The 13,166-nt window shown below is 50.0% G+C and overlaps 1 protein-coding gene across 1 annotated transcript in view; it reads left to right on the top strand.

The window, feature by feature from the left end:
* The window catches only part of CSMD2 (CUB and Sushi multiple domains 2), a 308,910-nt gene extending 299,639 nt beyond the window's left edge, over nucleotides 1–9,271 (top strand). Inside the window, exons 67-72 of the mRNA XM_053998582.1 lie at nucleotides 727–888; nucleotides 1,978–2,090; nucleotides 2,689–2,776; nucleotides 3,536–3,674; nucleotides 5,068–5,242; nucleotides 6,431–9,271. Coding sequence (XP_053854557.1) covers nucleotides 727–888; nucleotides 1,978–2,090; nucleotides 2,689–2,776; nucleotides 3,536–3,674; nucleotides 5,068–5,227 — 662 coding nt within the window. The 3' untranslated portion in view covers nucleotides 5,228–5,242; nucleotides 6,431–9,271. The remainder of the gene's footprint in view (nucleotides 1–726; nucleotides 889–1,977; nucleotides 2,091–2,688; nucleotides 2,777–3,535; nucleotides 3,675–5,067; nucleotides 5,243–6,430) is intronic.
* Nucleotides 9,272–13,166: the final 3,895 nt, after the last annotated feature.

Below are 13,166 nucleotides of genomic sequence, written 5' to 3' on the forward strand. Positions count from 1 at the left end.
ATTGGGTTGGATTGGGTTGGATTGGATTGGATTGGGTTGGATTGGATTGGGTTGGATTGGATTGGGTTGGATTGGGTTGGATTGGCCACCAGCCCCAAACAATCCTCACCAGAATCCAACCAAGCATCACCCCAGGTAAACAATTCTCCAAACACATTCCACATGGGGAAAAACAAGGAGCAGAAATAGAAATTGTTTTCTCTTTCTTCCTCTCTGTGCTCCTCTATGAAAAATCCTGAAAGAGAGAAGAATGTGTTTGCCACAGAGAACAAACACGAGCTGGACATCAACACCCACTGCCCTCCCCAGAGCATTCCCTTCCAGGATTTTGTGCATTTGACCTTTTTTTATTTGAAGTTAATTCTTCCTAATAAATTATTTGGTTTGTTTTTAAAACTTCCCTTGCGTTTTTGGTCACAACAGGCAAGTTAAAGTCACTGGTTTTGGCTTTGTCACCCGTGGTGATGGCACAGAACGGGTGGGATTTAAGATACTTAAAACACAAAATCTTTTAAAAATATTAAATACTTAAAACAATTTAATTATTGTCGGTGAATTCAAAGAAAGACAGAAATCCTGCTCTGGGTTTTTTTTTCCCCTGAAGAAATGGAAATGCTGCTGGAGTTTTTTTTGTTGTTGTTTTTTTTGTGGGTTTTTTTTTCGTTTGTTTGGTTTTTTTTGTTGTTTTTTTGGGTTTTTTTGCATCTCCCACTGCTGTAATTCCAGTGCCTGCGGACGTGTTCGCAAGGAATTCCCTGTGGAAAGGCTCCTACGAGTACATGGGGAAGAAGCAGCCAGCCATGCTCTCTGTCACCAGCTTTGACCCTGCCACCAGCAAGGTCAACGCCACCTTGATCGACCACAGCGGGGTGGAGCTGCAGGTGTCAGGTGAGGGACACCAAGTGGCCTTTGGGAGGGGCTGGCATTGGCACTGCCAGGGCAGGGGCTGTCCCCCGTGCTGGCACGGCGGGGATGTTGTGGTAAAAGCCAATCCTTGATTGTCTGGGTCGTATTTTATTGGATTATCAGAAGCTACCGTGTCAGGCCTTACTGGTGGACAATGCATTCACGCTGAGTTTGTTGCTCAGTGCGTGGTGTTTTGCCAAACTTCTGTGTTTTTAGTTACTTTGCGTATTTTTTCCTACTGGTTCTCATGAGGACAGATCTTATTGTTTGTACTAACACTTATTTTTCGCTCTAGGAATAGATGGCTGTGTTAACAAACCTTTCATGCCAAGGCTGTTTTCCCGTGGGAACTTGCAGCTATTAATTTAGGCCTGATTTTATGAGGCCTTTCTTTTATAATTTTTCCATCTTTTATGACACTGAGACACCTCTAGGGCTGTGTCCAGTTCTGGTCACTCGTGGCCAGAGAGACACTGGAGCGTGTCCAGAGAAGAGAATGGAGGTGGAAAAGGGTCTGGAGAACTCCAGGTGGAGCCTGGAGAAAATGGGGCTCAGGGGGCTCCCCACAACTCCCTGACAGGAGGGGGCAGCCAGGGTGGCTCAGGCTCTGCTCCCAGGATGAGAGGAAACAGCCTCAGTCTGTGCCAGGTTGGATATTAGGGAACGTTCCTCCATGGAAAGGGTGGTCAGGCCTTGGAACTGCCCAGGGAGGTTTGGAGTGCCCATCCCTGGAGGTGTCCAAGGAAGCTTTGGGTAAAAAAAACCATGAAATTATGCGAGCTGGACTTTGATGATCCTCGGGGGTCCCTTCCAGCTCCTGATTCCGTGAGTGCTCCGTGTCCCTGCCCTCCTGGAGCACCAGGCTCTTCCTGATCCAGCAGAAGAACCTGAATATTAATTAAATATTAAGTTGACTCCTTTCCCACGTGGAAAATACCTTCAAAGCCCTGGGCTGTGTTTCCCAGTGACAGGGCTGGTGTCCACTCAAATCCTGACGTGGTTTCCCTGCCCTCCCACTCAATTATTTCAACCCAGAGTGATCCAGAGCCGACAAAATCCCTTCTTTTCCAGGGATTTACAAGAAGGAAGACGTGCACCTGCTGCTCCAGGTGTACCAGATCACGGGGCCACTGGAGATCTTTGCCAACAAGTTCAGGAATGACAAATGGGCTCTGGATGGACACGTGAGTGCACAAAATCCACCCTCCCGTGGCCGTCCCAGCCTGGATTTCCCTTCCTTGGAGCTGAGGGATAATTCCCAGAGCTGGGAGGGGACGTGTGGCACTTCCCCAGCAGGTGACAGCTCCTCCTGCAGCTGGGGGTTGGTTTGATTGCCCTGGGGTTCGGAATCCACAATCTCCCAGATAATGCTGGAGGAGAAACCAACGGGATTTGTTGCGCGTGGATGTTTTGTATCTGCTCAACATCTTGCTGGAAAAAGCTGATTTTCCCTGCTGGAGCCAACTCCTCACCCTCTGCCTGTGTCTGGGAGCCCTTTAGGGATCCAATGGAGCTTAGAAAAAACGTGGATCCAGCTGGCCCATGGCCACTTTTTCCCTCTCCCTCTGGAATCAGCAATGTCCTCTCCGGTTTATCACAAGCAAGATTTTTTTTTTAGCTTCCCTTCCTTTGAGAATGGAGAATTTTCAGCTGTTGGGCAGTGAAACTCCTTTAAAAATGCCAGGGTTTTGTGGAATGAATGCACTTGGAAGGGGCTGGGATGAGCTGGGTGTTAAATCCAGGGAAATGTTGGATAAATCCATTGATTTCCACTCTCCGCAGGTCTCCTCGGAGTCCTCGAGTGGCACCTTCGTGTACCAGGGCTTTGTGCGTGGCAAAGGCTTCGGGCAGTTTGGCCTCCAGCGGCTTGGTAAAATTCCTTGGATTTGCACTTTTCCCCTCGATTCCCAAAGCTCCATTTTGGCCTGGTGGGGGTTTCCAGGCAGGGAACGTTTCTCCAATCCCTGGCTTGAATTTTCCGCGCTTTCCGAGTTCCGCCGAGTTTGGTGTGAGGCTTGTGGGAGACAAACAGCACAAAACAAACAGCACGAGGATAAAATTTATCATTTGGGAACAAAATGAGGGACAACCAGGCTGATGTCCAAAGGCAGGGAGAGTTTGGAAGCGCAAACACCCGGACGTGGTTTTTTCCCAAATTCCCAGATCCCTGCCAAGCCCAAATCCCATCCCCACCACAGAAAGTGTCTCCATCAGAAATCACAGAGGCTCTTGGGAGCTTAAACCAGCCAAACTTTAAGCTCCTAAATACCTCTTAAAGCGTGGTTTGAGCTCTTTAATCCCTCAGGATTGCTGCGATCTCGTCACCTTTATGGATGCTCGTTATTGCAGCGTTTCAGAGGCTCCTTAAAGCCCAACTTCATGCATCCAAGTTGGACCTTTTTGGCAAAATAAATCAATTTATACCTCCCTTTAACTGCAGCTGTAAATAAACGATGAGGCCTAAGTTAGGCTGGATCTCCATCCTTGCCCATCCATTTTTAAAATTCCCTTTTCCAGCACCGCTTCACTCATTTTGCTGCTGGTGCCACCTGTACCTCGAGCCAAGCCCTTTTCCCCCAGCAGGGAGTTTGGGAATGGGGGAAATGTGCTCCTTTTTGCTGTGTTCCAGACATCAGCATGATGGAAAACGACCCCGAATCCATAGGCCACCACTTTGCATCCAACAGCAGCTCCGTGGCAGCCGCCATCCTTGTGCCTTTCATCGCCCTGATTATTGCAGGGTTTGTGCTTTATCTCTACAAACACAGGTGGGTTTGGGGCAAGAATCCCAAAAGGTGAAAGAAATTTAAGGATTTGAGAGAAGCATCAGTGAGCTGGGCTTAAAATTCCCACCTTTAGTGCTGGTTTAAGTCAGGAGGTGGGACAAAAACAGAGGTTTTGGGAGTTTATTGCAGGGTTTGTGCTTTATCTCTACAAACACAGGTGGGTTTGGGGCAAGAATCCCAAAAGGTGAAAGAAATTTAAGGATTTGAGAGAAGCATCAGTGAGCTGGGCTTAAAATTCCCACCTTTAGTGCTGGTTTGATTCAGGAGGTGGGACAAAAACAGAGGTTTTGGGAGTTTATTGCAGGGTTTGTGCTTTATCTCTACAAACACAGGTGGGTTTGGGGCAAGAATCCCAAAAGGTGAAAGAAATTTGGGGATTTGAGAGAAGCATCAGTGAGCTGGGCTTAGAATCCCACCTTTAGTGCTGGTTTAAGTCAGGAGGTGGGACAGCAACAAAGAGGGTTTGGGAAATTGGGGGAATAATTCCAAAAGGTGAAAGAAATTCAGGGATTTGAGAGAAATATAAGTGAGCTGGGCTTAAAATCCCCCTTTTAGGACTGGTTTAAATCAGGAGATGGGAAAATAAAGCATGGTGGGCTGAAGATTTGGGAGAGGAGAGCAACAAGGGTTTTGCTGGCCATTAATGGGATTTGTGGAGGATAAAAAGCAAATTCCCCCGCCGTGGCTTTGAAGGTGGTGTAAACTCAGGTTTGCTCCTGTCGGTGCTGCAGATCCCAGGTTTGCAGGTTTTCCTGCCCCATCCCCACGGGTTTCCCCTGTCAGTGCCCTCCCTCAGGGCTGTCACCTGCGTGGGTGTCACCATCCTGTCCGTGACGCCCGCGCGGGGTGTCGTGGTGGTTCCTTGACCCATCCCAAAAGTGCAAAAAGGCGAACGGCACGGGGCCGTCAGTTTAATCACAGCAAATTTATTGAGGTACCAACGGCAAATGCCATAGAGAGAGGGGACAGAAAGGGGAAATAAAGAATAGAGAGAAAAGAGAGGAAGGGGAATAGAGCTACCACATCGAGATGAGATCCTCGGTGGTCCAGCCACACGGATTCGCCGCCATCCGCGGGGGTTCACCAAACGTAGAGTTTATACAGTCTTTAGCCAAAACATCTGGCCAGAAGGTGGGGAAGATCGATGTGCCATCGTGGAGAGCCCCTTGGTCTGTGAAGCAGGTGCTGGCACGCAGGGACAAGCCACCACTTGCCAACCTGCTGGAATGCAGCACCTCCTGACAGCCACCGGGCAAGCGTCCACCTGGGCCAGGCCACAACTCCCGTCAGGGCCTGCAGGGCCCTCGCAGCGGCCGTGAGGGAAATGAAGGAAACTTCTGCCTCTCTCTGACGGGTTCTGTCCCCGACCCCGCAGGAGGAGACCCAAAGTCCCGTTCAACGGCTACGCCGGCCACGAGAACACCAACGTGAGGGGCACCTTCGAGAACCCCATGTACGACCGGAACCTGCAGCCCTCGGACATCGTGGCTGGCGAGGCCGAGTTCACAGTGAGCACGGTGTGCACGGCCGTATAGCGCCCGCCCTGCGCGGTGAGTGCTGGCCCCAAAATCCCCTCGGGATCCTGGAATGTGGGGAGCTGGAAGGGTTTGGGGTGGTGGAAGGTGAAGGGTTTGGGATGGTGGAATGTGTGGAGTTGGAAGGGTTTGGGATGGTGGAGTGAGTGGAGTTGGGATGGTGGAGTGAGTGGAGTTGGAAGGGTTTGGGATGGTGGAGTGAGTGGAGTTGGAAGGGTTCTCATGGGATCGTGGAATGTGGGAGTTGGAAGGGTTTGGGATGGTGGAATGAGGGGAGCGGGAAGGGTTCCCATGGGATCAAGGAATGAGAGGAGTTGGAAGGGTTTGGGATGGTGGAATGAGGGGAGCTGGAAGGGTTTGGGATGGTGGAATGAGGGGAGTTGGAAGGGTTTCCATGGGATCATGGAATGTGTGGGGAGTTGGAAGGGTTCTCATGGGATCATGGAATGTGGAGTTGGAAGGGTTTGGGATGGTGGAATGTGGGGAGTTGAAGGGCTCCCATGGGATGGTGGAATGTGGGAAGTTGGAAGTGTTTGGGTTGGTGGAATGAGGGGAGTTGGAAGGGTTTCCATGGGATCATGGAATGTGTGGGGAGTTGGAAGGGTTCTCATGGGATCATGGAATGTGGAGTTGGAAGGGTTTGGGATGGTGGAATGTGGGGAGTTGGAAGGGTTTGGGGTGGTGGAATGTGGGGAGTTGAAGGGCTCCCATGGGATGGTGGAATGTGGGAAGTTGGAAGGGTTTGGGATGGTGGAATGAGGGGAGTTGGAAGAGTTTCCATGGGATCATGGAATGTGTGGGGAGTTGGAAGGGTTCTCATGGGATTGTGGAATGTGGGAGTTGGAAGGGTTTGGGATGGTGGAGTGAGTGGAGTTGGAAGGGTTCTTATGGGATCATGGAATGAGAGGAGTTGGAAGGGTTTGAGATCAGGGAATGTGTGGAGCTGGAAGGGTTCCCATGGGATGGTGGAATGTGGGGAGCTGGAAGGGTTTGGGATGGTGGAATGAGGGGAGCTGGAAGGGTTCCCATGGGATCATGGAATGTGTGGGGAGTTGGAAGGGTTTCCGTGGGTGGAAGGGTTGGAAGGGTTCCCATGGGATCATGGAATGCGGGAGTATTCCATTTGGAATACTCCAGTTTTAGGGTACCAAAGGCACTTCCCCAGCATTCCCACGTGTCACCACCAGCTCCTTGCTCTCCCAGGTTCCCGTGGCCGGTGTCCAGTGTGGATGACTGTCCCACCTCGCCATCCATCCATCCCCTCCCCACCTCCCTGCTCCCGCCCCTGCCGAGGCTGCGGAGAAGCTGCTGCACCTCCCTGGAATTCCCCAGGGGCTGCTGGATCCACCTCCTCCATCCTGCTGGATCTCCAAGCCAAAGGTTCTGCTCCGGCCCCGCTCCCAGACCTGGTGGTGGGAAGGCTTTCCCGAGCTGCTCCCGGTGTTCCTGGAAGGAGCTTCCCAAACTTTGGGAGGAGCTCGGGCGACAAAGAGGCTGTGCACAAGGTGCTGGATTCGTGGAAAAACACCTGGATGGGACAGGATGAGGATTTGTGTGTCTGGGTTTGGGTTTCCGGTTGGATTTTCTACCCCAGGGCTTGGGCAGAGGAAGGGTTTTCAGTGGGAGCTTTCCAAACCTTGGGAAGCTTTTCCCCTCTTCCCTGTGCTTGGTTTTCCTTTGGGCGTTCCTGGCTGGATTTATGGATAACACCTGGATGGGACAGGATGAGAATTTGGGTTTTCTGTATTTGGGTTTCCGGGTCATTTCTTGGTTGGATTTTTCACCCCAGGGCTTGAGCAGAGGAAGAGTTTTCAAATGGGGCCTTTCCAAGCAAAACTTGGGAAACTTTTCCCCTCTTTCCTGTGTTTAATTTTCCTTTGTGCATTCCTGGCTGGATTTATGGAAAACACCTGGATGGGACAGGATGAGGATTTGGGTTTTCTGCATTTGGGTTTCTGGGTTATTTCTTGGTTGGATTTTCTACCCCAGGAAGAGTTTTCCAAATGGGACCTTCCCAAAACTTGGGGAAAGCTTCCCAAGACTTTTCCCCTCTTCCCTGTGTTTGATTTTCCTTTGGGCACTCCTGGCTGGGTTTTCCCTGCCCCACGTTCCCCCTGATTCGAGCTGGGCCCAAATTCCTGATCCGGAATTCACTGCCAGGCGATGCCTGAAGGGACAGGAATATCCAAAGGGGCAAAAAATCCTCTCTGAAAAGAACTCAACAAACACCAATTCCCCCAAAAAAGCATCCCAAATCCTTTTCCCTTTCCAGGCTGATCCTCCAAAGGGCAATGCCAGAGGAGTTTTAATTCCCACCCCGAGCTGCTCCTGTTGTTTTCCCAGGGGCACTGAGTTTTCCTGGGATTCTGTGGGAGCAGGGAAGGCAGCCTGGCATTTCCCTCTTCTGGATCCTTGTGATGCAGAGTTTATTGGAGTCACTTTTTTTCAGGATCAGGGGAGGCAGAGGTGCCGTTCCCAGGTCACTGAGTCCAGGAGGCTCCAAGGAAAATCAGGATGAACCCTTCGGAATGGGGGTTTCCATCCATGCTCCCATTCCAGCACGGATTTTCTCCTCCTCCCTGAAGCTCTGCCTGCTGAAAACCATGGGATAATTTGGGAATTAGGTTTATCCTTGATTTTCTGGGTGTAAATACACCGATATTTTATTTTTGTTACTCCTGGCTCTCCCAGAGGGAGCAGAATTCCCAACCTGCCAAAAAAATGCCACCTGTGCTCCCAAAAAAATGCCACTTCTGCTCCCAAAAATCCCACCAAGGTGCCCCGATTTCTCCCTGGGAAGTGGGAGCCGGAGCCCAAGCCCCGATCCGGCGTGGGCAGGGATCAGGGAAATGTTCCCACGTGGATTTGGGGACACTGGAGCCAGGTGTGCTCCCACCTGGAGAGGATCCCAGGGTGGAATTCCGTGTGCAGATGGATTGGGATGGTGTCAGTCCCAGCGGGACTCCAAGGGAGTATTCCCCTCTTCCCTTGTCCTCTCTCCATCATTCCATCCTCCTGCTGCTGGAACAAGGCTGGGATAACCCCTTGGAATCCTTGGATGCCCCTCTGCCTCCAGCTGGGCTCTCCTGGCCCGTCCCTGAACTTTTCCGAGCTCAATTATCCCTAAAAACCCCAAAGCCCAACCCCACCCCCCGCCCTTCCATGTCCCGATCCCAATTCCAGGACCCAAAACTCCAACAATCCCCGGAAGCAAGAGCTTGGATCCAAATCCCAGGGAATCCTCCCCTGGCTGCTCCAGGTGATTCCCACACCTGGCTCCCACTCATTCCATGGAAAAAACCAGGAGAAACTCATGTCCAGGAGTGCAAAATAAATCCAAAATATTTAAAACCACACAGGCAGGGAGAAGAGGGAGCTCGACTTCAACGGAATTCGCTGCTTTGGATCCATGAATTCCCTTTTCCTGCTGTTGCCCAGGGAGCCAAGAAAGTGGAAAAAGGGGTTTATCCCATTTTTTTGCAAGCTGGCTGGGATCTGCTCCATGCCATTTCTCCATCCTCGTGCCCAGAGGACTTGCATATGGTTAAAAAAAAAAAAAAATATATGGAAAAAAGGGAAAAAAATGATAATAAAAGGGGAAAAAAAATGAAGAAAAAAAAAAAAAAGGGAAAAAAATGAGAAAAAATATTAAAAAACCACAAAAAAAAGCTCAAATCCCTCTTTTGTACAGAGATATATTTTTATTAATTAAAAGTTTGTACAGCTAAAAAAATAAATAAAAAAAACAAAATGTAATTTTTTTTTCATTATCGTAGGGAAAAACAAATTAAAAAAAAAAAAAAAGTAGTGGGAAAAAAAAAAAATATCACCTTTTTTTTGTAAATGTAATAAAGTGTATAAATGGTTTCCATAAAAATGTACATATGGAATCTCTCCATGCCCCTGGCTTGTCTGCAGAACTCCCAGTTAATTTATCTGTCTCTGTATATGAGGCTTTTCCGTGTGTTCCCGGCGTTCCCTGCGGAATTTCAAAGCTATTTTCGATTTTGGACTTCCGAATAATAAAAAATCTCGATTTTTGCATTGCTTTTTCTTACAGCTCCCTGGTGCTTTTTTTTTTTTAGTATTATTTATTTTTTTAATTTTATTTTATTCCCTTTTTTTTTTTTTTTTTTTTGGTGTTTGTAAGTGAATTCCAAGAGGTTTATCCCGGGATTTTCTGGACGTGCACACACCACTCATGCAGGGATGGAGATTCCCGACTTTTCCAGCGCATCCTGGGAAAAAGGAAGGGGGAAAATTTCAAGAAGGGCAAATTGGGTGGGTTTGGATGAACGGATTTGGCTTTTCCAGTGGGATTTTATCAGGGATATCCCATGGGAAGCGAGAACGGGACCCTTCCCGCTTCCCAACCCCCGCATTCCTGCTCCAGGAGCTCCAATTTGCCTTAATGAGGTTTTAATTAACGCCTCCTCCCTTGTGATTGGCAGGAATTAACTTGGGATCGAGGAAATTTGGGATGAAAAAGCCCTGGCGGGGTCTTTGATGTCCCGCGGCTGCTCCCGCGTGGATTTGATGCTCCGTGTCCTTTTATTTGGCTTTTCCCGCTCCCAACCGCTTCATCCTTGGGTTTATCCTTGGATTTGTTCCCTCCTCGGCTCGGTTTATCCGAAATAAAGGCGGGGGAGGGAGCTGAGGGTTTTGGGATGGTTGGTGTGACCAATTCCTGGCAGGATGAGCCTGGGGCGGGGCGTTCCTTGGGATTTTGGGGCAGCAGGAGGGACCCTGGAATGTGGGGAGTTGGAAGGGTTTGGGACGGTGGAATGTGGGGAGTTGGAAGGGTCTGAAATCATGGAATGTGGGGAGTTGGAAGGGTCTGGAATCATGGAATGTGGGGAGTTGGAAGGGTTTGGGATCATGGATTTCCATGGATTCTGAGGGAGGGAAGAGGATGGAAACACTTTGGAGTTGGAAGGGTCTGGGATCATGGAATGTGGGGAGTTGGAAGTTTGGGATGGTGGAATGTGGGGAGTTGGAAGGGTTTCCATGGGATGGTGGAATGTGGGGAGTTGGAAGGGTTTCCATGGGATCATGCCGTGTGTGGGGAGTTGGAAGGGTTTGAGATCGTGGATTTCCGTGGATTTCCATGGATTCTGAGGGAGGGAAGAGGATGGAAACACTTTGGAGTTGGAAGGGTTTGGAATCATGGAATGTGTGGAGTTGGAAGTTTGGGATGGTGGAATGTGGGGAGTTGGAAGGGTTTCCATGGGATCCTGGAATGTGGGGAGTTGGAAGGGTTTGGGATCGTGGATTTCCGTGGATTTCCATGGATTCTGAGGGAGGGAAGAGGATGGAAATACTTTGGAGTTGGAAGGGTTTGGGATCGTGGATTTCCATGGATTCTGAGGGAGGGAAGAGGATGGAAACACTTTGGAGTTGGAAGGGTTTGGGATCGTGGATTTCCATGGATTCTGAGGGAGGGAAGAGGATGGAAACACTTTGGAGTTGGAAGGGTTTGGGATCATGGATTTCCGTGGATTCTGAGGGAGGGAAGAGGATGGAAACGCTTTGGAGTCCACGGAGCTTCCCAGAGGAACTGAGGCTGCCCCATCCCTGGGATCCCGAATTTGGAGCAGCCTGGGATAGTGGGAGGTGTCCTTGTCCATGGAATTTTGGGTGGAATGGGATGATCCTTAAGGTCCCTTCCGACCCAAACCATTCCAGGATTCCTCGTGCTTCCAATTCCCAAGGCTTCTCTCCGTATTTGGGGTTTAATCCCTGACCCTGGTTCAGTTTTTGGGTGTTCTTCAGGAGAGAATTCCTCGTTTCCCAAGTAATTTTTGCAAACAAGTTCCAGCCCTGGAATCTCCTCCAAAACAGGGATTTAGTGTTTTTTCCAAAGCGATTCCAAAGCTTTCCCAACCCCTCTGTCAGCATAAAAGGGTCGGGTCCTGGAATTCCCACAGCCGCACCCAGTGGGAGCTGGGACCGCCTCGGGGTGGGGAGGGGAGGATCCAGGTTTGTTCCCAGCTGGAAGCTCCAGGTGGGAAAATTCCCTGGTCCCAATAGTGCTGGAGCTGCAGAAAATCCCACAAAAAAAGCCCTTTTAGACATTCCCTGGTTTCCAGAGCCGCAGGGAGGACACCTGAGGACTTCTCCAGGAGCATCCCATGGGATTCCTCGGCGGGATCCTGATGCCAGGAGCTGGCTCATCCCAAAAAAAAAAAAAAACCCAAAAAACAAACAACAAATCCGAGAGATATTTTTAATTAGGATCTTCCTCTTTGAAAATTAATCCCACCGAGTTCAAATTCCTTCCCAAAACAGCCTGGAATATTCCAAGCTCCAGCAAAAAACAAGTGGAAAACTCCCCGTGAGGAGAGTGAAAGTGTGGGAGGGATGGAAAAGATGGAACCGGTGCCTTGTCCCACCTGGGATTTATCAACTGAATTATAAATGAAATATCTCTTTAATTAAACGTCACTTTAAAGATCACTTGAATTCAGCCTGAGGATGGAGGGATAAGGGGGTGTCAGGAATAATAATAATTGAATAATAATAATTCCACATCCCGGAATTATTGCTCCATTTGCCCTTTCCAGCGGCGATTCCAGCCGATCGTGGAACAAATCCTTGGGAAGCCTTGGGAATCCTTCCCCTCTCTCCCATTAAAGGGTGATTAAAGCTTGGATCTTCCCAAGGGAATTCAGGGCACGGGAGGTTAAAGGGGAGAAGACAGCACCGAGGGGAGCTCTGTGCTCCTTTTCCTTTTCCCTTTTCTGCAATTCCCGGGTTTTTCAGCAGGGAGAACACGGCTCGTCGGCAGAACCGAGCCGCTGGGATTGTAGCTATTGATTTTTTTTTTATTTTTTTTTTTTTTCCTCCCTGCTTTCACCACTTCTCAGCGCCTGGAAAACATCGCTGGAGGAAACGCCGGGCACTTCGGGACAGCTTTGGGATTGCAGGCGCTGTCCCGGAGCGTTCCTTCGGGAATCTGCCAGGAAATCTGGCCAAAAAAAAAAAAAAAAAGGAAGAAATTGTTTAAAAACCCGTGTTCAGACACAAAAAAAAAATAAAATAAAAAAAGAGCTCAGGGCGAGCTGCTCGAACATGGAATAGCTTTGCCCTGGAATTCCTGGATGTGGGATCAGCTGGGAGGGGCAGCCACAATCAGCACAATTCCCAGTTCTTCCTGGGAATACACACCCTGGGGGGGCCAAAACCCTTGGAACCGCACACAAATCCATGGATTAACTGCACCATTCCCACCTGCCAGGAGCTGGAGCGCCTGGATGTGGCCCCTTGATCCCAGCTCTGAACTTCCCAATCCTGCTGGAAGCAGCTCCTGCTGCTGGCGCTGCCACCCCTGGAAGGTTCTGCCTCCAAAAATCCACTCCCTGCTGGATTGGGGATTTTTCTTTTTTCCCCCTACATTTCCTCGGTGGTGCTGCCATTCCTGCTGCTGGTCCTGGAGCACCGGGAATGAAGAGGATTCGAGCAGGGATTGCAGGAAGGGAACAGGGAGCAGCTGCATTCCTCACGGGAATGTCGTGATCCCGTGACGGATGCAGAATTCCCAAGCACAGCTTGTGGCTGGAAGGGTCCAAGACCAGCATGGAAAAACCTGGCATCCATGGCAGGATGGTCCTTCAGGTCCCTTCCATCCCAAAGCCCTCTGGAATTCTCCGGCTCACACGATGCTTCTCCCCAGGAATGGTTTCGGAGCAGGACGGTGCTGCCAAGCCGGGCTGGGCTGAGCTCCTTGGGAAAAACCCTGGAAAACAGATGGGAACAAAATGGTGTTGGCAGCAGAGAAGAGGTTTAAGGACATCACATCCCAAATTTTGGCAGCCCGAAGAGGTGACCGGAGCAGGGACAGCTGCCAGGATTTGAGGGCGAGGCAGGGGAAATCACAGCGGGAATCTTGGGAATTGGGGTTTTGGGAATGGCCTCTGCCAGGGCCTGGGGGTTAATTAAC

The sequence above is a fragment of the Vidua macroura genome, chromosome 25 (genome assembly GCF_024509145.1).
Source record: "Vidua macroura isolate BioBank_ID:100142 chromosome 25, ASM2450914v1, whole genome shotgun sequence".
NCBI lineage: Eukaryota > Metazoa > Chordata > Aves > Passeriformes > Viduidae > Vidua > Vidua macroura.